General features: G+C 48.7%; 1 protein-coding gene across 1 annotated transcript; it reads left to right on the forward strand.

Annotated features, from left to right (window-relative positions):
• Window positions 1-4,423: 4,423 nt before the first annotated feature.
• On the forward strand, window positions 4,424-11,925 carry MUL1 (mitochondrial E3 ubiquitin protein ligase 1). The gene is made up of 4 exons (XM_060141211.1): window positions 4,424-4,948; window positions 8,116-8,203; window positions 8,615-8,735; window positions 10,011-11,925. Exons 1-4 carry the CDS (start codon window positions 4,829-4,831, stop codon window positions 10,738-10,740), a joined length of 1,059 nt encoding a protein of 352 aa, XP_059997194.1. The 5' UTR covers window positions 4,424-4,828; the 3' UTR covers window positions 10,741-11,925.
• Window positions 11,926-20,851: the final 8,926 nt, after the last annotated feature.

Here is a 20,851-nt window from a genome sequence, read left to right on the forward strand (position 1 = left end):
TAATAAATGAAGCAAGGTTCAGGATACAAGATTAACATACAGAAATATGTTTCATTTCTACACACTAATAAATAATGAAAATCAGAAGGAGAAAGTAAAAAAAAAATTCTGTTTAAAATCACATGGAAAAGAATAAAATACCTAGGAATAAACTTAACAGAGGAGGTGAAAGACCTACACTCTGGAAACTATGAAACACTGATGAAGGAAATTGAAGATGATACAAAGACATGGAAAGATATCTGTGCTCTTGGATTGAAAGAATTAATATTGTTAAAATGGTCATACTACTCGAAACAATCTATAGATTTAATGCAATCCCTATCAAAATACCCATGACATTTTTCACAGAACATATAATCCTAAAATTCATATAGAACCACAAAAGACCCCAAATGCCAAAGCAATCTTTAGAAAAAGAAAACAAAGTTGGAGTTATAGCCCTTACAGGCTTCAGACTATACTACAAAGCTACAGTAATCAAAACAGTGTGGCACTGGCACAAAAACAGACACATAGACCATTGGAACAGAATACAGAGCCCAGAAATAAACCCATGCACCTATGGTCAATTAATCTACAACAAAGGAGGCAAGAATATACAATGAAGAATAGATGGTCTCTTTAACAAATGGGAAAACTGGACAGCCAAATATAAAACAATTACATTAGAACATTCCCCAATACCATATACAAAAATAAACTCAAAATGGTTTAAAGACCTAACTATAAGAACAAGAACCATAAAACCCTTAGAAGAGAACAAAGGCAGAACACTCTATGACATAAATTGTGGCAATATTTTCTTGGATCAGTCTCCTAAGGCAACAGAAATAAAAGCAAAAATTAACAGATGGGACCTAATTAAACTTAAAAGCTTTTGCACAACAAAGACAATCACTGACAAAACGAAAAGACAAACTATGGAATAGGAAAAAATATTTTCAGATGATGTGACTGACAAGGGGCTAATACCGAAAATATACAAACAGCTCATACAACAATATCAAAAAAACAAATAACCCAATCAAAAAAATGAGTAGAAGACCTGCATAGGCATTTTTCTGAAGAAGACATACAGATGGCTAACAGGCACAGGAAAAGATGCTTAACATCACTAATTATTAGAGAAATGCAACTCAAAACAACAATGAGATATCACCTCACACCTGTCAGAATGACTATCATTAAAAAGTCTACAAATAACAAATGTTGGAGAGGGTATGGAGAAAAGGGAACTCTTGTACACTGTTGGTGGGAATGTAAACTGGTGCAGCCACTGTGGAAAACAATATGGAAATTCTTCAGAAAACTAAAAATAAACCTACCATATGATCCAGCAATTCCACTCCTGGGTATATATCCAGAAAAACAAAAACACTAATTTGAAAAGATACATGCACCTCAGTGTTCATAGCAGCACTATTTACAATGGCCAAGACACGGAAGCAACCCAAATGCCTATCAACAGACAATTGGATTAAGAAGCTGGGAGATATATATATATGAATATTATGCAGCCATAAAAAAGAATTAATACTGCCATTTGCAGCAGGGTGGATGGACCTAGAGAATATTACTCTTAGTGAAATAAGTCAGAGAAAGAAAAATACTGTATGATATCATTTATATGTGGAATCTAAAAAATAATACAAATTAATGTACATACAAAACAGAAACAGACTCACAGACGTACAAAATAAACTTGTGGTTACCAAAGGGGAGAGGGAAGTCGGGAGGGACAAAATAGGGGTATGTGATTAACTGATACAAACCACTATGTATGAAATAGAAAAGCAACAAGGATATACTGTAAGCACAGGGAATTATAACCATTATCTTGCAATGGATACACTTAATCCCTAGCAATCCCTTGCAATAACCTATAATGGAGTAAAATCTGCAAAAATACTGAATCACTATACTGTACACCTGAAACTAACATAATATTGTAAATCAACCACACTTCAATTATTAAAAAAAAGAAACAATATTTCATTTAAGAATGACTTTTTAAAAATGAGCTCCCAAGGAACCCCCTGGAGAATATAACAAAAGTTCCCAAATAGTCAGAAACCTGGAAACAAGGACCCCTAGCAGTGGAGACTCTCCATTGGTTTTCAATTTTACAGTCTTTTTTTGTGTGTGCGCTTTTCTTTGCTGTGACCTAAGAATACAAGAATTTCAAAGATTGGGATTGACATATGTACACTAATATGTATAAAATGGATAACTAATAAGAACCTGCTGTATATAAAAAAAAGAATTTCGATGATTAAAAAACAAACAAACAGGTTAGATCATGCCCTGCGGGTTCTCAAACAGCTTTACTAGATCCCATCCTCAAAATGATGAAGTTAAAATGTTTGGTTTGGCAATTAGCGACCTACAGGATGTGGTCCCAACTTCCTTTTCAATTACTTGCTCCATGCTCTCTGTCATATGCCCTTGGCTCAGACTGTATCAGCCAACTCTTGATAGCTTTGCACTTTGCTCATCTTGTTCCCTCTCCATGAAAAGTCTTTCCCACTCCCATCCTGTCACTCTACCCACCATTCTGTTTACAGACCTCAAATTCCTTCCCTCATGAGGAGAGTAAGCTGCATCCCTCTACCGGAGGCCTTTGTTGCCCTAATTCCATTGGACCTGGGATAATAGATAACTCTGCCTGGGTCTGTTTCTCTACAGACCCTAAACAGCCAAGGGGCAGAGCCTGGCTGTATACGGTTGTGTCTCCTAGTGTCCAGCCCAGAGCCTTGGATGCAGGAGGTCGTTGGTTATGGAGTGACTGGTGTGTTCATCTTCCTCTTTTTAAAATTCAAGTTTTATTAATTTGAAACATGCCATGCATTCACATTAAAAAAGTACAAAAGAGTGAAGAGTCACTCTGTTCTCTAGCCACCTAATTCCTTCTTATGGAAACAACCAATATTATATTCTCCTTCCTTTCTGGAATCAATGAGATCACACTCAAACAGTTTACAGTTTGCTATTTCACTTTTCTATGCTCATATACACATGTATTAAAATTTTGTTTAACCAACTGACTATTGAAAACATTTAGTTTGTTTTCATTCTGTTGTTATTAAAAACAATGCTGCAGGGGCTCCCCTGGTGGCACAGTGGTTGAGAGTCCGCCTGCCGATGCAGGGGACACGGGTTCGTGCCCCGGTCCGGGAATATCCCACATGCAGCGGAGCGGCTAGGCCCGTGAGCCATGGCCGCTGAGCCTGCGCGTCCAGAGCCTGTGCTCCGCAAGGGAGAGGCCACAAGAGTGAGAGGCCCGCGTACCACAAAAAAAACAAAACCAAAAAACCCCACAAAAAACAATGCTGCAATTTATACTGTATATTTGTTATGTTCACATGTGTGAGTATTTACACAGGAAGAATTTCTAGAGTGGAAATGTTCAGTCAGTGGGTGTGGGCACTTTTAATCTTGATCAGCATTGCCTAATGGTTCTCCATAAAGAATAGGAGTCTCTGTCCCCACACCTTTGCCAACACAATGTGTTATCAAACTTTTGACAAATTTTATTAAAAAAAAACAAAGTTAGATCTTATTGTAAGTGTGTGTGTGTGTGTGTGTGTGTGTGTGTGTGTGTAACAAATTCATGATCATCCCTTGGGTTGAAAATCATCAAAGGCATGTGGTGGTCTTGACAATCTGGAGATTCTAACCCTATGTTCATAGAGTGTAATTCTTATTTGACTCCTAGCATAATTAAGGAATGGGGTAGGAAAATGTCATGGATAGCCAGCTGCTTTAATAAAGAGATTTTACTTTTTTAGAGCAATTTACAGCTTCTAGACGCATTTTACATACATTGATTTTGGCCATTGGGTACATTCCTGTATTTTCAATTTAAAGCAGAACCTGGACACAGCTGAATGAACACAAGCTTTGCAGGTTGATGTTTTGGATAAAATTTTGGGGTATCTCTTGATTATTTTATGAAGGAGATCAGAAAACAGTTTGAAATCTGCTCTATAGCTGTGTTGTGAGGATTAAGTGGTATGATGTTCATAAAACTTTTTGTCACAGTGCCTGACGTATAATAGGCACTCAAGAGCTGCCTCCCTCCCTCCCTATTTGGCTGCACTGCGGCGCGGCATGCGGGACCAGAGATTGAACCCGTGCCCCTTGCAATGGAAGCGAGGCGTCTTAACCACTGGACCGCCAGGGAAGTCGCTGTAGCTGTAATTATTAGTTAATAAAATATGTTGTTATATGTTTTGACGGCAGATTAAGAAGTTGTCAATACCTTGGTGATATAACCTGCCTTCTTGGCGGTAATAAGCTCTGTTGTCTGGTAAATTCCTCTCCAGCACTCATTAGCAGTGTGATTTGGAGCACACCCCCTAACCTCTCTGGCCTCAGTTTTGTCACCTGTAAAAAGAATAAAAGCCAAGACTCAAGGTTTGCCCTGAAGTTTAAATGTGTAATACTCACAAGTGCTTACTAAACATTAATTCTCTTCTTTCCTCCCAATCCAATGGCGGAGTCATCAAACGACCCATCAAACAACGCGATAACCCCAGGAAACCTGAAGGACTGAGACCGTGGCGACGCGGGCGATACAGTTGTAGCCGATACACCAAGTCTCGAAAGGCTCACGGAGCGCCTTCCGGTCTGCTCTGCCCTGCCCCACTTCCAGTTCCAGGTCTTGCGTCATCGCTGGGCGACCGGTTGCGCGTTTCCGGGAGGGACAGTGCTGGGGGTGCGATTCCGGGTGAAGGGAGGTGGCGCGAGGCGGAGGGCGGGGGTCGCGCGTCGTGGGGCCTGACCTCGGCGGCGTCCCTGTCCGCGCCCAGGGCTCGGCGCAGCCATGGAGAGCGGAGGGCGGCCCTCGCTGGGCCAGTTCATCCTCCTGGGCACCAGCTCTGTCGTCACCGCTGTCCTGTACTCTTTGTACCGGCAGAAGGCCCAGGTCGCCCAAGAGCTCAAGGTCAGTGCTGGCGCCCGTCTGACCTCAGCCGGTCATCCTGCCCGGGGTAATGGTGAGCCCCCGATTCGCCGTGGGCCGTTCCACCCTTGGAAAAGATCCAAGAGAAGGAAACAGGTTCTGAGAGGGTGTCGCCCGGCCGGTAGACGGAGGAACTAGGATCAGAACTCCGGTCTTGTGATAACTGCTTTACCGCCCCCTTTCTCCTAAGTCCCTCTCATTATTCAGAATGAATCTTGACTTAATTATTTTATTCGACAAATATTTATTGAACACCTGCTATGCGCCAGGCGCTGAGGGTATCGCGTGGGTGGAACAGACAGAAGCCCCTGACCTCATAGAGATTCCATTCTAGTCCAACCAGACAGACAATAAACAAGTCAATCAGATGGCGTGACACATGGGGATAAATACTACAGAGTAATGCAAGGAAGAGAGGAAATGGAGTGCTGGAGAAAGGTGACATTTAAATAAGGTGACACTTAAATAGGGTGACATTTGAGCAGAGCCCAGGAAGACTTGAGGGGGGCAGTGCAGGTGCCTGGGGAAGAGTAATTCAGACAGAGGGAACTGCAAATACAGAAGCCCTAGATTTACCCACTACATAACCACTCAGCTCCTTGCTTCTAAAAGACTTCCTTTTTATATTAATAGCCCTTTAGAAAATGCCACTCCGTTTCCTGAGCTGCACTTTGCAACTTACACAACACGTTTCCATCTTGGTTTTAGTTTCTCTTCACAGTAATTTCTTGGGGTAGTTAAAATGACCTCCGGATTGCAGATCAAGAAATCGAGACTCCGAGGAAAGGTCTATACAGCTAGTCAGCTTGGAACTTAAACTTAGGTCTTTTGATTCCAAGTATAGGATTTTTTCTTGTTGACCACATTGCTCAGTTGTGAATGTGTGAGCAGCTCATGAGAGATGGACCTCATTAGGTCAGAGACAGGATCTTATTTACTCTTCTTTCCTTCTAGGTTCTAATCCAGTGCTTAACAAAGAGTAGGTGCTCAGTAAATATTTGTGGATTTGTTTTAGCTGCAATTTCATAATACAACAGTTAGGGCTTAATTTGACATTTATTTGAAAGACGGATTCCTAGACCTAACTTCATTATCATCAGATTGTTTACATTAAGAGCTTAGAAACAAATGTGCGAACTCCCTGCCATGAAGGGAGTTTTGGAATCTGCCTGGAATGCACCTAGTTACCAAGGAATTGAATTTGTGGTGTGAATGACATCCTGGTGAGATGCCTTCTTGTTTGCTTAATTAAATAAGTCACTCCTGAAGTGATTGGCTGTGATTGTAACTGATACCTTACTTTCTGACTCCGAATCAGAAATCACATCGGTATCAAGTTGGCGGGAGGTGGGATCCTCTGAAGCAGTGACCCACCTTTGGGTGACCTTAAAAGCTTTGCTGATTAGTTCCTAAATGAGGATGAAAGAAATAGCCCCTTCTTGGAAAAACAGTTGGGACTTCTCATATTTTAGGTTCTATTTTCTTGATCAGATTATAAAACTTACAGAGTAGGGCTTCTGTCTTATCCTTTTGCATCTCTCATGGTGCTGGGAATGCATATTTATCATATGCCTACTATGTGCCAGCCCCTGGTCTGGATTCTTTCACACTTAAGTTTCATTTAATCCACATGAAAATCCTGTGAGATTGTTTCCCCCACCTCTTACAGATTTTGAAACTGAGACTCAGATAAATTAAGTTGCCCAAAGTCACAGTAGATGCATTGAAGCTTGATTCAAGCCCAGGTCTTTCTGACTGAATTCCCCCTCCCTTTTTAAAAAAATTTAACCAACTATCCTATGGTGGATACTTTACTAGCTGTGTGACTTTGGGCAAATTACTTCACTTCTCTGAGCCTCAGTTTCCTTATCTGTAATTGGGGATAAAAATGTCTGCCGTATAGGGATGGTATGAGCATTAAATGGGGTTATGCATTTAAAGTGCTTAGAGTGCCTGGAATGTAGTATATCTAAGTGCTTATTTATTTGCTAATTTATTCATCAAATATGTATTTAGTGCCTGCTATGTGTCAGGCACTGTCTCGGCACTAGGGGGACAGCAGTGAACAAGACCAACAAGGTCCTAGCCCTCCTAAGTTCAATAGTCCAGTGGAGGGAGAGACAGATAATAAAGGAGTAAATAAACCGAGGGTTAGTTGTTGTTATTGCCATTGTTTTTGTTATCTTCCCAGTGTACATGGTTAATAAGTTTTTATTGACCTTGCTCCTGTTTTTTACTGCGTAGCAGCAGCTTAAACTTAGAGTGACCTTAGTATGTATCCAGTACCTCCTCACCTCTTTAGAGGTTACTCATCTGGCGTCCATAAGATTTGTTGATGGAAATACCTGAAAGCAGGAACTGTCCTTCATTCATCCCTGAATCCCTAGCGCCCAGCACAGTGCCTGGCTCAGGAAATGTTCAGTGGTTTTATTAATTTTATCTTACTTTTGATGCAGCAGTAACAGGCTTGGTTGGTTCCCAAGCACGGCAGGTTGGAAACTGAATTGGAAGGGATGGAGAACTGGGGATTGTGAGAGGAGGGTAGCAGCAGAGGTAACTGTGCTTGCCTGATTATGAGGGAAGAGAGGCAAACTGAAAAGTAGAAGAATAGTGTTTGGCACCAGTTCTCGAAGCCTTGCCCTGTAATGCAAAGGCAGCCCTTTATTATAATGTCTCATGCAGAGCATGAACTGACAAGGGCCCGGTGATAATTGTACCTACCATGGCCCGAGCCCCGACCATGTACTGGTCACTACTTGAGGTGCTTTTACGCATAAGCCCTTTGGCTGCATGGTTCTGTGTTGTCAGGAAGAGATCAAATTACATTCAGATCTATGGGATGCAAATTGATTAGTATCTTTTATATTTTTGTCTTAAAAAGTTAAAATGAAAAGGAGTGAATGTTTGGTTAACTGGAGGAAGAGTGTAAGTGGCACCCCCATTCTGCAGATGGCAGAGATGAGGCGCTGCCCCAAGCCTGTTTATATGGTTCTGGGACACAGCTTCGGAATCAGATTCTCCGTAGTCTCCTTCCTGCCTGATGTCCTTAGTCTCTCAACGTGAAAAACGTAAATAGTCTTTTTTTCTTTTTTCACTTGTTTGAGCATATCAGTGTTCAGCAGTCAGTTCAATGTGTTGTTTCCATTTAGGGAGCTAAAAGAATCCACTTGGGTGAAGACTTAAAGAGCATTCTTTCAGAAGCTCCAGGAAAATGTGTGCCTTACGCTGTTATTGAAGGTATGTTTATTTATTGGTAAAATGAAGAATAACTCCCTCTTCTGAAAGTTTGGTAAAGATCTTCTTGGCTGACATTGAGGGCCTTTTGTAGCCTTGGGGCAGTGGTTCAGAACTTGGACTTTGGGGTCAGAAAGACCTGTGTTACTGCTGTGTGATCTTGGCAAAATTATGCAACCTTTTCAAACCATCATCGCTCCATCTCTAAAATATACGTTACAGGGTTGCTGTAAAACTGAAATGATGTGATCCGTGTAAACTGCTTAGCAGAGTGCCCCAAAGCATAACTTATGGTGATGATGTTTTCATCATGTTGATTAATTAAACTCACTCAAACGAAAGACAAAATTTAAATTACTTTAAAGGAAAGGGCGGAACAGTTCTTCAGAAATAAAATAATTTGTTTCCATTCAGGAGCCGTTCGGTCTGTTAAAGAAACGCTTAACAGCCAGTTTGTAGAAAATTGCAAGGGGGTGATCCAGCGGCTGACGCTTCAGGAGCACAAGATGGTGTGGAACCGGACAACTCGCCTCTGGTGCGTAGCCTTGCTCCACGGGCCCAAACCGCACAGGTGGTCGGTTCAGGTGTCGGTGTCCTGGCCCTGTTTCCATGTCTTCAAGCTTCTCCCGAGACAGGGCGGAGAACGGTCTCTCAGTGCTGCTTATATTCTTGTGCGTGGTCTGAGCACTTCTTCCACTGCCGTCACCTAGGCGTCCTGTCCAAATGCATATTCCTGGGCTCTGTTCCAGACCTACTGAGCCAGAATTTCCAGGATAGGGGACCTGGAGTCTGTGGATATGCATACTAAGGTTTGAGAAACACTGATTTATGGCATGGGTTAATGAAAGTACCTGTTAAGATAACTTCATGCTATTACATGGAGTTCCATTTTTCCAGCTGATCGTAGGAGGGTTTTGTTTTGGATTTCTATTTTATTTTAATTTTTATTGTGGTAAGAATACTTAACCTGAGATCTTCCCTTTTAACCAAATTTTAAGTACAACAGTACAGTCCTGTTAAGTCCAGGCACAAGGTTGTACAGGGAATTTTGAACTACTCATCTTGTAGAAGTGAAACTTTACACCCGGTGAACAGCAACTCCCCATTTTCTTTTTCCCTCAGCCCCTGGCAACCACTGTTTTACTGTTTCCATGAGTTTGGCTACTTCAGATACCTCATGTAAATGGAATCGTGCAGTACCTGTCCTTCCTTCCGTCTGCCTCAGTTTGCTTTGCTTAATGTCCTCCAGGTTCATGCATGTTGTCACATGCGGCAGGATTTCCTTTTTTTTTTTAATTTTTATTTTTATAAAGGCTGAATAGTATTCCCTTGTTACGTATATACCACATTTTCTTTATTCATCTGTCGACAGACATTTAGGTTGTTTCCGTTTCTTGGCTGTTGTGAATAACCTTGCAGTGAACACGGGAGCACAGATGCCTCTTCTAGATTCTGATTTTAGTTCTTTTAGATATGTCCTCTGAAGTGGGATTGCTGGGTCGTATGGTAGTTCTATTTTTAATTTTTTTGAGGCATTTATTTAAGATTAAAAAAATCAGTCTGTCTTACAGGGGCAAAGGGAAATAAAGATTAGCGGTGATCTGTGACAATATTTGTTGCCCACTGAGATTGCCTGAGAACCTAAAAAACCGAGCTTCCCTCTTCTGAGGCTCTGGACAATTGTGATTTCTGTTGTACTCTTCCACTTGCTTCAGACTTCAAACTGTCCTCCTGGCATCGAGGTGCTCTCCACCCCTGCCCGGGTGCGAGGTATCTGCCATCCTTTGTTTTATCTTGAGTTCTCTTGTAGGAACGACTGTTCCAAGATCATTCACCAGAGGACCAATGTGGTGCCCTTTGACCTGGTGCCCCACGAGGATGGCATGGATGTGGCCGTGCGGGTGCTGAAGCCCCTGGACTCGCTGGATCTGGGCCTGGAGACGGTGTACGAGAAGTTCCACCCCTCCGTCCAGTCCTTCACGGACGTCATCGGCCACTACATCAGTGGGGAGCAGCCCAAGGGCGTCCAGGAGACCGAGGAGATGCTGAAGGTGGGGGCCGCCCTCACGGGGGTGGGCGAGCTGGTCCTGGACAGCAGCTCCATCCGTCTGCAGCCCCCCAAGCAGGGCATGCAGTACTACCTGAGCAGCCAGGACTTCGACAGCCTGCTGCAGAGGCAGGAGTCCAGCGTCAGGCTCTGGAAGGTCCTGACGCTGGTGTTCGGCTTTGCCACGTGCGCTACCCTCTTCTTCATCCTCCGGAAGCAGTATGTGCAGCGTCGAGAGCGACTGCGCCTCCAGCAGATGGAGGAGGCGTTCCGGGAGCACGAGGCCCAGCTGCTGAGCCGAGCCAACCCCGAGGACCGGGAGAGTCTGAAGAACGCCTGCGTCATGTGCCTGAGCAACTTCCGGTCTTGCGTCTTCCTGGAGTGCGGGCATGTGTGTTCCTGCGCCGAGTGCTACCAGGCCTTGCCGGAGCCCAAGAGGTGCCCCATCTGCAGGCAGGCGATCACCCGGGTGATTCCCTTGTACAACAGCTAATGGTCTCGAGGCCCCACAGTGAGACCCCCCGCCCCGCTTCAGGGCTGTTTATCTCCAGGCCTTTAGAAGAGCAGTGGTGGGCGGCTGTCATCTCACAGCCCCAGCAGCAGAGGGCGGCCTTTCCAATGTGCAGGGGACCTTTTCCAGCACTGAGCACAGACTCACAGCTGCATCCCGGGGCAGGTGCCGTGGCGCCGCGTCCCTTCCCTGGAGGCCCTGAGTGTGCGTGGCTGAGGACAGCTCACCGCTCAAGTGCCAAAGTCAGTGGCCTCCAGCTTTTCTGTTCTGGTGTCTTCTCGTCCTTTCTGGTGAGGTGTCGGTCCCTGTGGACTTGAGCCTTGAATGACTCGGCCAGAGGTGGGGCAAAGTTGCCTTGCGGAGCCGCTTCTGAAGAGACTGCGCAGTCTCCTTCCCCCTTGCTTACAGCCCGGAAAAAAGTTGTCAGGCTGGACGCGTCACTCGAGTCCCTTTCCCTTACGTGCTGGCCTCCTACACGTGCGCACACGTGTGTCAGGACAAAAGGAAGTGAAATCCTGCATCTGCCCCCTGCCTGACAGGGCGGGACTCTGGTCAGAGAATGGAGAGAGGTCATTTGCGGGGGCACTTGGACCGGTGCCCATTCAGTGATCCCCGTGGCAGTGAGGATGGGGCCGCTTAGCTGAGCCCTGCTGGGGCCACTACGGACCTAACGAGAGGGCCACCGGAGCACGCGTCCGCCCTGGCTTGGAACTCCCGAGGCCTGAGCGGGCTGAGGGCTCTGCTTTTCCCAGAGGAAGCAGTAAGGGCACTGCTGCCCCAGCCTCGGGCTTTCCCAGCTCCACTCCAAGGCTGGCCCCACGGAAAAGAAGCAGCCGGCATCCTGAGCGCAGAGCCTCTCCCGGCCCCCCGGCCCATCCCTGGAAAGTTCACATCCCGTGGGTGTAATCACACCGCCCTTCTCACAGGCCTGCTCACCCCTCAGCTGTCCCGCTCGAGTTTGTGAGTGTGGAGAAGTGGGGAAGCCTCTCTCACCACCTCTGAGTGTCCAAGGCCACGTGCACGGCGCTTTCCTCTCTCGCTTCCCTGGCTTTGAATATCCATGCCCGATCCTCCTTTGTGCGGGGGAGATGGGGGTGCTCTCAGGGGGCTGACGTCGGTTCTCTGCGCGTCCAGCATGGACGGCACAAATAAAAGACGTTATAGCCACGTGTCAGCCTCTTGCTTGGAATGAGAGTTCAGCAGCTAGGCTGAAGCTGCCCCGGGATGGCATTGAATCCTGTTATGGTGGAATGAGCTGGGGACCTGGAGGCCTCTGTGCATCCTTCCTTGGCTGCAAGGTGGTGCAGCTTGGTGATGCTGAAGCGCGGGGGATGCTGGGGGGTGCTGGGGGGTCTCCGGTCAGCCTGAGAGAGGGCCACCCCAGAGACGTGCCCGCAGGTCACGCCTGGCCTCGCTGAGAGTCGTCTTTGAAGACATCTGTGCTGACGTCCTGAACACAGGCAGTGGGATTTCACCTGCTGGGAGAATGGGACGGGTGTTGGGGACAGCAGGGAGGACACTAACATATGTACCGGATGCTCTTTCAGACTTTAATTTCATTGTAAGTCGATGCTCACAAGACCCTGCAGGCTCTCATGGCATCTCATCCTACAGATGAGGAAGCAAGGTCCGAGGGGGGATGTTCTCTGGCTCAAGGACACACAACAAGTAAGGGTGGGGGTGGGGTGGGGTCCACATTTAAACTCCCAGCTGCTTCAGACCCCTGATCCTCCTCACGGCGGTGGGGCTAACGGGTCCCTCAGTGCTCACGGGAACGCCCCACAAGGTGCTGGTGCCCCACGTCAGTGGACAAGGCCACACTGGAGGAGGAGGCGGACGTGCGAACCCACTTGCCCATAGTGAGTCCTGTCCAGGGAGGCGGTAAGACCCTGGCTTTACACATAGGTGGTAGGGAGCGGGCAGGGAGAGGGGGGACTGATGGGGCTGACCTCTGAGCATGTCAAAATGTCTGCCGTTTTCCTGTGTCCTTTCAGCAGACACTTTGAACGAGGGTCCAGGTTTTAGAGGATGAATGAGCTGCCTGTGTGTGGGGACGTGGGGGGCTTGTGTGCTAATCTGTCAGAGTTCAGCCCTTGGCATTAGATTCCATGAGTAGATCTGATCACGTGATGGAAAAGCAGCAAAGGCAGCCTGCCCTTACCCCGGTCTGACTCAAATCCTGGGCAGACCAATTCTGTGTGGAGTGTTCCTCCAAGTGGAGTTGAGTTACCCATCGTGGGAGACACAGGAGCAGCACACCGTCTCTGCCTCAGGAAGTGGCAGCTGGTTGGGAACACGAACACACACGTACCCAGATTCCGGATCTGAGGTCCACACTCGGTCCTAGCCTGGCTGGACTGAGACTGCCCCATGCTCTCCATCACCCGTGCCAGTTCCCACCTTCCATTTAAGGAGCCTCATCACCAGCAGGGTTGAAGGGGCTTAAACCGATCCGTGGGACTGAGGCTGGGGGTTGGAGGTGACTTGGAGACAAGGAACTGACCATGGGGTGGTTGTGAATTTTGACTCAACCCTTATGCTCAGCCTCTAATCGTAGGCAGACAGCATTAGGCAGGGATCGTCTTGAGTAATTGCTCCTGGTGTTTTGAAATTCTGTGCGAGGCACTTGATAAGCATGAATGCTTGCAGTCCTGCAAAGTGGGTATTGTTTCCCCTGTTTTACAAGTGAGAACAGCGAGGTCCAGCAGGGTTACGTTTTGCCTACAGCCATGCATAGTCATGAGCCTGGCAATGTTAGACTCTCCAGGTATCAAGTATGTTTCTAAGATTTAGGGCGAACCAGCAGGGGAGGCTATATCACCCCTTTTTACAGCTTATGTGATTTGCTCAAGGCTATCAAGGTCTGACTGTAAAGCCCTTTGCCTTTAGTCACATTGAAGCTGAGAGGCTAAGAGGGGAAATTGTTCAAGCAACAACTGAAGCCAGTCAGCACCTTGACAGTCACATCCCCTGGTTCTGTAGACCGCAGGCTGAGGCTTATCCTGGTGGAGCAGAAGCCAGGAGGCAGCTCTTTGGAATCCTAAGTCATTCAGAATGGTGATGGGAAATTCAAACAGCAAACAACGTGACAAACCAGGCCAATCTCTGACACCCTTTGCAGCCCTGGTCCTAGGCTGGGTGTGGACAGATCTGATGGGGATGATCCCGCAGGGCCTCGCGAATGCTCAGAGGAAGAGGCTGTCAGGTTTGGTATCCTTGCTGGGCATTTGTTCATCTCAGAGACATTTGCTAAATGTGTGTTCTGTGCCTGGGGATGCAGAAACAAATGATGCAGTCCCTGCCCTCGCTCAGAATTTTTTTTTTTTTTTTCCTCGGTACGCGGGCCTCTCACTGTTGAGGCCTCTCCCGTTGCAGAGCACAGGCTCCGGATGCGCAGGCTCAGCGGCCATGGCTCAGGGGCCCAGCCACTCCGCGGCATGTGGCATCTTCCCAGACCGGGGCACGAACCCGTGTCCCCTGCATCGGCAGGCGCACTCTCAACCACTGGGCCACCAGGGAAGCCCTGAGAATTGTCTTTTACTGTGTCCTTATTGTTTGAAAACGACTAAGCCCCACGGGTCGGATGGGTGCCTCTCGGCTGTTGGAGTGTTTGTGGTTCACAGAATGTCGCAGCTGGGATGGCCTTTGAGATTAGCCTGGTTAGAGCAGATTCCCTGACCATTCAAAATAAAGCAACCAAGGGCAGGGTATCCTTGCTGAAGGGGAGCCAAACAGAGAACACCTACCCCACAGAGCCTAGAATGATCTATTTAAATCACCAATCTGACCACGTCCCTCTTCTGCTTGAAGTCCTTCCCCTGGCTCCCTGTCACCTCCAGGGTCCAGCCCTGGCTCCTGCAAGGCGTATGAAGGCATGTGACCCAGCCCTTGGCCACCTCTCCAAGCCTCTCCACATCTGTCTCTCTCACACTTGTGGCTGCAGCCTCACCGAGCCGATGAGCTTCCCTAAACACGTTGCTGTTCCTGCCTCCTGGCCTTTGCTATTGCCGAGTCCTGCCCCTGGCATTCTGGTCCTTTCTTGACCTTGCTAACATCTCCTCACCCTTCAAAACTCAGCTTTAGGTGTCCTCTCCAGAAAACCCTTCCCTGACTTTCCCCACGCAGGCGGGGTTAGGTGCCCCTCCCCTGAGATTCCATAATCCAGTCCTGTTCCTGCTCTGAACCCATGTCTTGGGCAGGAGCTGTATCTTATTTCTGCTCCAGCACAATTTTTTTAGGTCATCACTCTATACTCGTTAGAGCTAACATTAGGGCTTGCTCTTTGCGAGGTACCGGCGAAAGACTGGACGCGATCAATGTCATTTAATCCTCACTGTGAGCTATGTGTTTGTATTATTCTTACTTTAAGGAAAAAGAAGTCAAGGCCCAGAGAGGTCAAGTTGCTCGAGCACCCAAGAAAGACAGGATTTAAGTCCAGGCAGTCTGACTCCAGAGCCCGAGCCCTTAACCACTGAAAGTACATGGAATGAATGAGAAAACCAACGAATGAGATAGTGGATGCGGGGCCAGCAATCCTGGGAGGCTGCCTGTGGGAGTTGGTTTTTGGACCGGAGATGAGGGCCATGGCTTGGTTGTAAGGAACAAGGGAAGGGCCTCTCTGAGGGCCCAGATCCAAGATGGATTGTGTAAGAGAAACATCACGTCCAATGACCTGCCCAGAGCTTTGAGGGCTCTACACAGGAAAGTCAGGACAACGCCATTGTAAATGGTCCGGACTGGGAGCCCAGAGGCTGCCTTTCTCTCGGGTCCTGGCTCTGTTGCTGTGTGATCTTAATGGAGTGATGTAACCACTCTAGGCTTCACTTCTGTTTGTGAAAGGAGCAGATTGGATTAGACGCTCCCCAAGGCTCCACTCAGCTCTGCCAATTTGCATGTCTGTGACACAGCGAGTGGATGAGGAAGGAGGGAGAGCAGTTTTGAAGCCCTGAGATGAAGACCCTCTTCAGGCGAGCTGCCTGCCGCAGACTCAGAGCCACGTTCCCGGAAAGCCCGGGAGATCAGCACATTTTCTCTCTAATTAGATAGTGTTAACTTATCAATTTTGAATGAGCTAAGTTTCCATGTACGATGTCCTGAATCGCTCCCCGGGGTGCTCATTAGTCATTTCTCTTGCAGCTGCTGCCTTATTGTTCTTCAGATGCCAGCCGAGGGACCTGGCATTTCCCTTCCCCGAGAATGGGGCACGTGAGGCCAAGCCAGGGACACTGGCACTGGTCAGAGGGGCTGCCCAGGCCTGGGGGAGGGCCCTCAGCTCTCGACCTTTACCCTGTGTCCCTGCCAGAGCCACTGCCTCACATTAGGTGCCTCAAATCCAGATTCCTCTAGGATTGGGCTATGACCCTGGAGGGCCACAGCGGAACTCAACAAGCACTTATTAAGCACCTAGTGCACCAGGCACCTTGGGTCTTGAACCTGAGTGGTCTCTAGGCTGGGGAGAGCGGGGTACATATGAAGTCATACTAATATTAACGTCCAAATTGCCATAACTTCAGCCTCCCCCTTCCATGGTCTTCCCTGGTGTTTAAGGTGCTTCACAGGATGGGGCTTCATTCATGCTTGCAGTAAGTTGGCTCACAGTCTGCATTTCTTCCTGCCCTTCCCCACCCCAGGGCTTGTGATGGGAGCCCGCTCATGCTGCAATCTCTACCACGACCTCCAGGTGGCGCTGTACTCCTATGGTTGAGGCCGCTGGAGGCCTTGCGGGAGAAACTGAGGTGGCGCTTCCAAGGGCGGGTGCAATTTTCTCTCTCCTGAGGCATGGGGCACAAGCCTGAGAGAAGAGCCTGAGAAGGACCCTGGGCTGCTGATCCCAGGTCCCGCGCACAGGCTGGGAAGGGGAGAAGCAGGAACGTTCTCTCTGGTTCCTTCCTTTCTCTGCCCAACACACCAGGAAGCCAGGTGCAGATGTGAAAATTCTGAGAAACCCAGAAAACTCAGGGGAAAAGAATCCTGCATTTCTCTCCCTATAATTTTCCAGGCATTCACATCTTTAAATATACTAACCATGATTTCTTTCAACAAAAAATGAGACATGCATAATGCATCGCATGTTCTTAAAATACCCAGATGACTTCACACTGGTAAAGGAGGCTTAAAAAAATTGTACGGCATAGATTTTGATTTTCTCCCCAGAAGCTTTCTTAGTGGAGAAATCCTGCTTCTCCCAGCCCGGCCCGCTTCCCTTGCTGTCCTCTCCTCTGCCCTGTCTTTGCCTTCCTCCCTCCCTCCTATGTGTCAAGTTTCTCTGTCCCCTTCTCGGCAAGGAAAGAGAACCGGGAACTGCTTTGCTTGGCAGTTCTGCCTCTCATCTGCCGCTGTTTGCCTCTTGCCTTTGAGTGTGCGCAAGTTTCTTCCTCTGCGTGTGGATCTGTCTTCCTCTCTGAGGCTGTTTTAGCTTCTCTCCTTCTGTTGGATGCTGTCTGTGAGTCTGTCTCTCCTCACATCTGTCTCCCCTGCACCTGGCTCCTACCCTCCCAGACGGCTCTCTCCTCCTTCCGGATCCCCTGCTCAGCCCAGCTTCTGGCGGGGCAGGGCGCGGAGGGCCTCTGTGCCCTGCGGTGGCCGCTCCCCCAGCTTCTACCCTTCCTACTACATAGGAAGTTCCTCTTCTAGGAAGAGAAAGCCCTTCTCTCGGCCCCCGCAGGCCCTGGAGGGCTTTGGGCAGTGGGACTCACTGCATGAAGCTGTCCCTTCCTCTTATCCTAGTGACCCAATCAGCATCTCATCTGATCCTCCCAATCTCCCCTTGAGGCTGATCTGGTTACCCCCACTTTACAGCTGAGAGGAATTCTGGCTCAGACAGTGAAGTGACTGCCTGGAGGTCACACAGGTAAGAAGGGGTGGAGCTGGGATTGAACTTCTGCTTTACCCTCATCTCACTTGCTGTCACCAGGTCCAGCGCACAGAGCTCTGAGCTGGTCCTTGGGAGAACTGGGGTCTCGGTCCTGGCTCTGTTTCCGATCGGGCAGCTCATCTTTCTCGTTTGGGGTTGACTTCTCCCCACCATGCAGTGGGAAAATGCCCCTCTCTGCCCTGCCAACCTTACAGGTTATCACGGATATCAAATGATATTGCATCCGTGGTGGTGGGGGAGGGGACGTGCTTGAATAACATCGTGTGGGAACCCAAGGGTCCAGAGCATGTCCAGTCCCCTCGCTGGGAACCTGAGCTCAGAGGTCAGTGGCCACATCGTTCTGTCCAGGGTTGAGCCCACACAGGTCTGACCCCAGGTTTGGGGGAGAGTCAGGGTGAGGGCGCCTGGGTTTAAGGTGTAAAAATCTCTTCTGTTGTCACAGGATACTGGTGGGGAGTGTCGTTTACGGGATCCAGTCCTGCGTTCTTTATCTGAAGGGCCTTTGGGGTTCAGAGATCTGCTGGAAATTGCACACACAATTTTCTGTATCTGGGAAAGAGAATCCAGCTCTTTCATTAGATTCCCAGAGAGGTCCTCAGCCTGCAAGAGGCTTGGGCAGTGATTTACATCTCCTCAGTTTGTGGGTAGGTGGAGGTGCAGAGACTAGAAGAGGCTTGTCTCTGCGCACCCGACTCCCAGGTATCCTCAGGAAAGTGGTGTCACCCAACAGTTGTGAGCTCGGCCTGGAGTCAGACCTGCTGCCTCTCCTGGGCTGTGCTGCTTTGGGCTCGTCACTCAACTTCTCTGGCCTCAGAGCCCCTAAGGAGGACATAGAGAGAGATGACAATCCCAGCCACCTTCTGCGGTTGACAAGCGTGGATATGTATTCCCGGGGCGTGGGAAGCGCTTCATAGAGACTGGGTGGGAGAGTGGCAGTCAGAGGGCTACCGTTTCTGAGCCTGATGGAGTCAGTTCCTCCTTAGTCCCCATTAGCGGTCGCGATTTGCTTAGCTCATTTTCTGGTGAGGTCAGGGGCTCTTCAGTCAGGGGACTTCAGGCCTCTCTGGAGCTTGGGTGGGAGAAACCTGGTATGCAGAGCCCAGGCTCTGGAGCCAGACCACGGTCCCCAGCCTCCTGAGCCTCCACCATTTGTCCATGAGGCTAGCATTGTACCTGCCCTCGTCTGCACCCCTGCCCCGCCGGAGTCGTGCCGACATGGCCATGGTGCCCGGCCTCTCGGCTCTCCTCTCCTCCTGGCCTGAGCCCGAGTGAGGCAACTGCTTCCCAGGGTGACACGGAGCCCCAGCACCTCCCACCTGCTCGTTCTGGGCTGGTCTCTCAGAGGTCCTAGGACCACACCCCACCGCCATCCTCTGTGTGAGGACATGCAGTGACTGGGGTGGGGGGAGGACAGTGCAGTTGGGACACTGGTGATCCCTTCTCACGTCCTGGTGAGATTAAGTTCCTCAGCTCCCCCCAGGTGTCCTCACTATTTCTGAAGTTTTCCTAAAGAGCTCATGGGACTCTCATTTTGTGGGTTATTGGTATAATAAAATCTTAAAAAAAATTACCCTCGGACCTCTTTAGTTTAAAGGAACCCAGCAGACTTCATCGTTGAAAAAAGCCATTTTATTTTGTGACTGACTGATTGTGTGTGCGGCTGGAGCTTCCCTCCAGATACAGTCCCGAGCTACAGTGAGAAGCAGGGGTGTGAGACCCTGAGCAGGAGACCTGGCTCCAGCCCGCCCCATGGGCACCCCTTTCCCCACCTGTGACGGGAGGAGGTGGGACTAGATGAACTCTAGGGCTGGTTTCATGCGGAGGCTTCTAGAACTCTGGGCATTCTTTGGAGACCCTCTGGGGAGTATGAGGGGCCCGAAGGGGGGCGTCCTGAGCCCCTATCTCCCCAGCAGCTTGCCCTTTATCTACTTTTTATCCCTGGAGGTTCCTTGTAAGATTTTATTTGAAGAAAGGGTCTTGGTAATTAAATAAAAAAAGCAAACTTTTGGGGGGAAGGGCTCTGCCTGCCACAAAAGTCCTGCACAACTGTTTGCTGAATGTAGGGAAGGTGAGTGAACTATTCTTGGGTTGTTTCTTGATTCTAGGTCTGAGCTACCCCCAGTCGGCTAACACACACTGTGTGTGTTTGTGCATGTGTGTGTGCACGCACACAGGCGTGGTGCGGAGGTGGGCTGCAGAAGCCTTGCCTTTCAAGGCGGGTGGGGAACGGGCTGCACCCAGGTTCCAGTCCCCGAGGTGAGAGGCGTGGGGGTGATGTGGGTTTTTATCTGGCCTGGTTCAGAGTGGTAGTACCCTTCTGGAGGCCACTTAGACTCTCTGGAGGTGACCAGCTGGCCGTTGCCATGACACCGCATCCTGGCCTCCCCTGCTGGGCCATCGAGGGTCTGAGCCAGTCCTGGCAAGGCTCAGCATTCCCAGCACTCCGCCCCATGGGTTACTGGGCCTGAGCTGCCAGCAGATGCCCTGCACCCAGGGCTGAGACACCACCATCTTCTCTAAGTCTCGCCATTACCCTCTGATGCCATGGCCTGTGACTCAGTTTCCCCATCTGGGTAGGAGAGAGGGGAAGGGAATAAGGGGAGCAAATGCACGCGGAGCATCTGTTTTATGCGGAGGCCCATCTGGGGCAGACTTTCCCTTTTTCCATCCCATTGACACTAGTGCAGGGTTCAGGGCACAGCAGGGCCTTGCAAATATGTATTTTTAACCCTGGAACATCTGTGCTGAAAGGGCTCACAGAGATGGTCCTGTTCTGTGGTTCTCAATTCTGCAGAGTCCCAGGGTTTGGTAAAGGAGATTTCAGGTGAGGTTTGAAGGAGAAACCCCCCCACCTTTGCCTCAAACAGGTTTTATCTACTTTAGATTTGAGAGATCTGGTTGATTTTGCAGCTGAAAAAAATGTGATTTTTCTCCAAGTTTCCCATTTTGTGATGTAGAGTCAGAGGCCTAGAGGCGAGAATCAGCTCATTCAAGGTCACAAAGAGAGTCAACAGGTAATAATAAGAACTACGTTTACTGAGGACTTACTGTGTGCCAGGCATACGATACATGTATAATCTTCCCTAGAACGAACCACCGAGTAGAAATCATTATTACCCCCATTTGACAGATGAGGAAACTGAGGCACGATGAGGCGAAACAACCACAGAGTTAGGAAATGACAGAGTAGGAATTTGATCTTGGCTGCCCAGTGAAGGC

This window comes from Lagenorhynchus albirostris, chromosome 2 (genome assembly GCF_949774975.1).
Source record: "Lagenorhynchus albirostris chromosome 2, mLagAlb1.1, whole genome shotgun sequence".
Taxonomy (NCBI): domain Eukaryota; kingdom Metazoa; phylum Chordata; class Mammalia; order Artiodactyla; family Delphinidae; genus Lagenorhynchus; species Lagenorhynchus albirostris.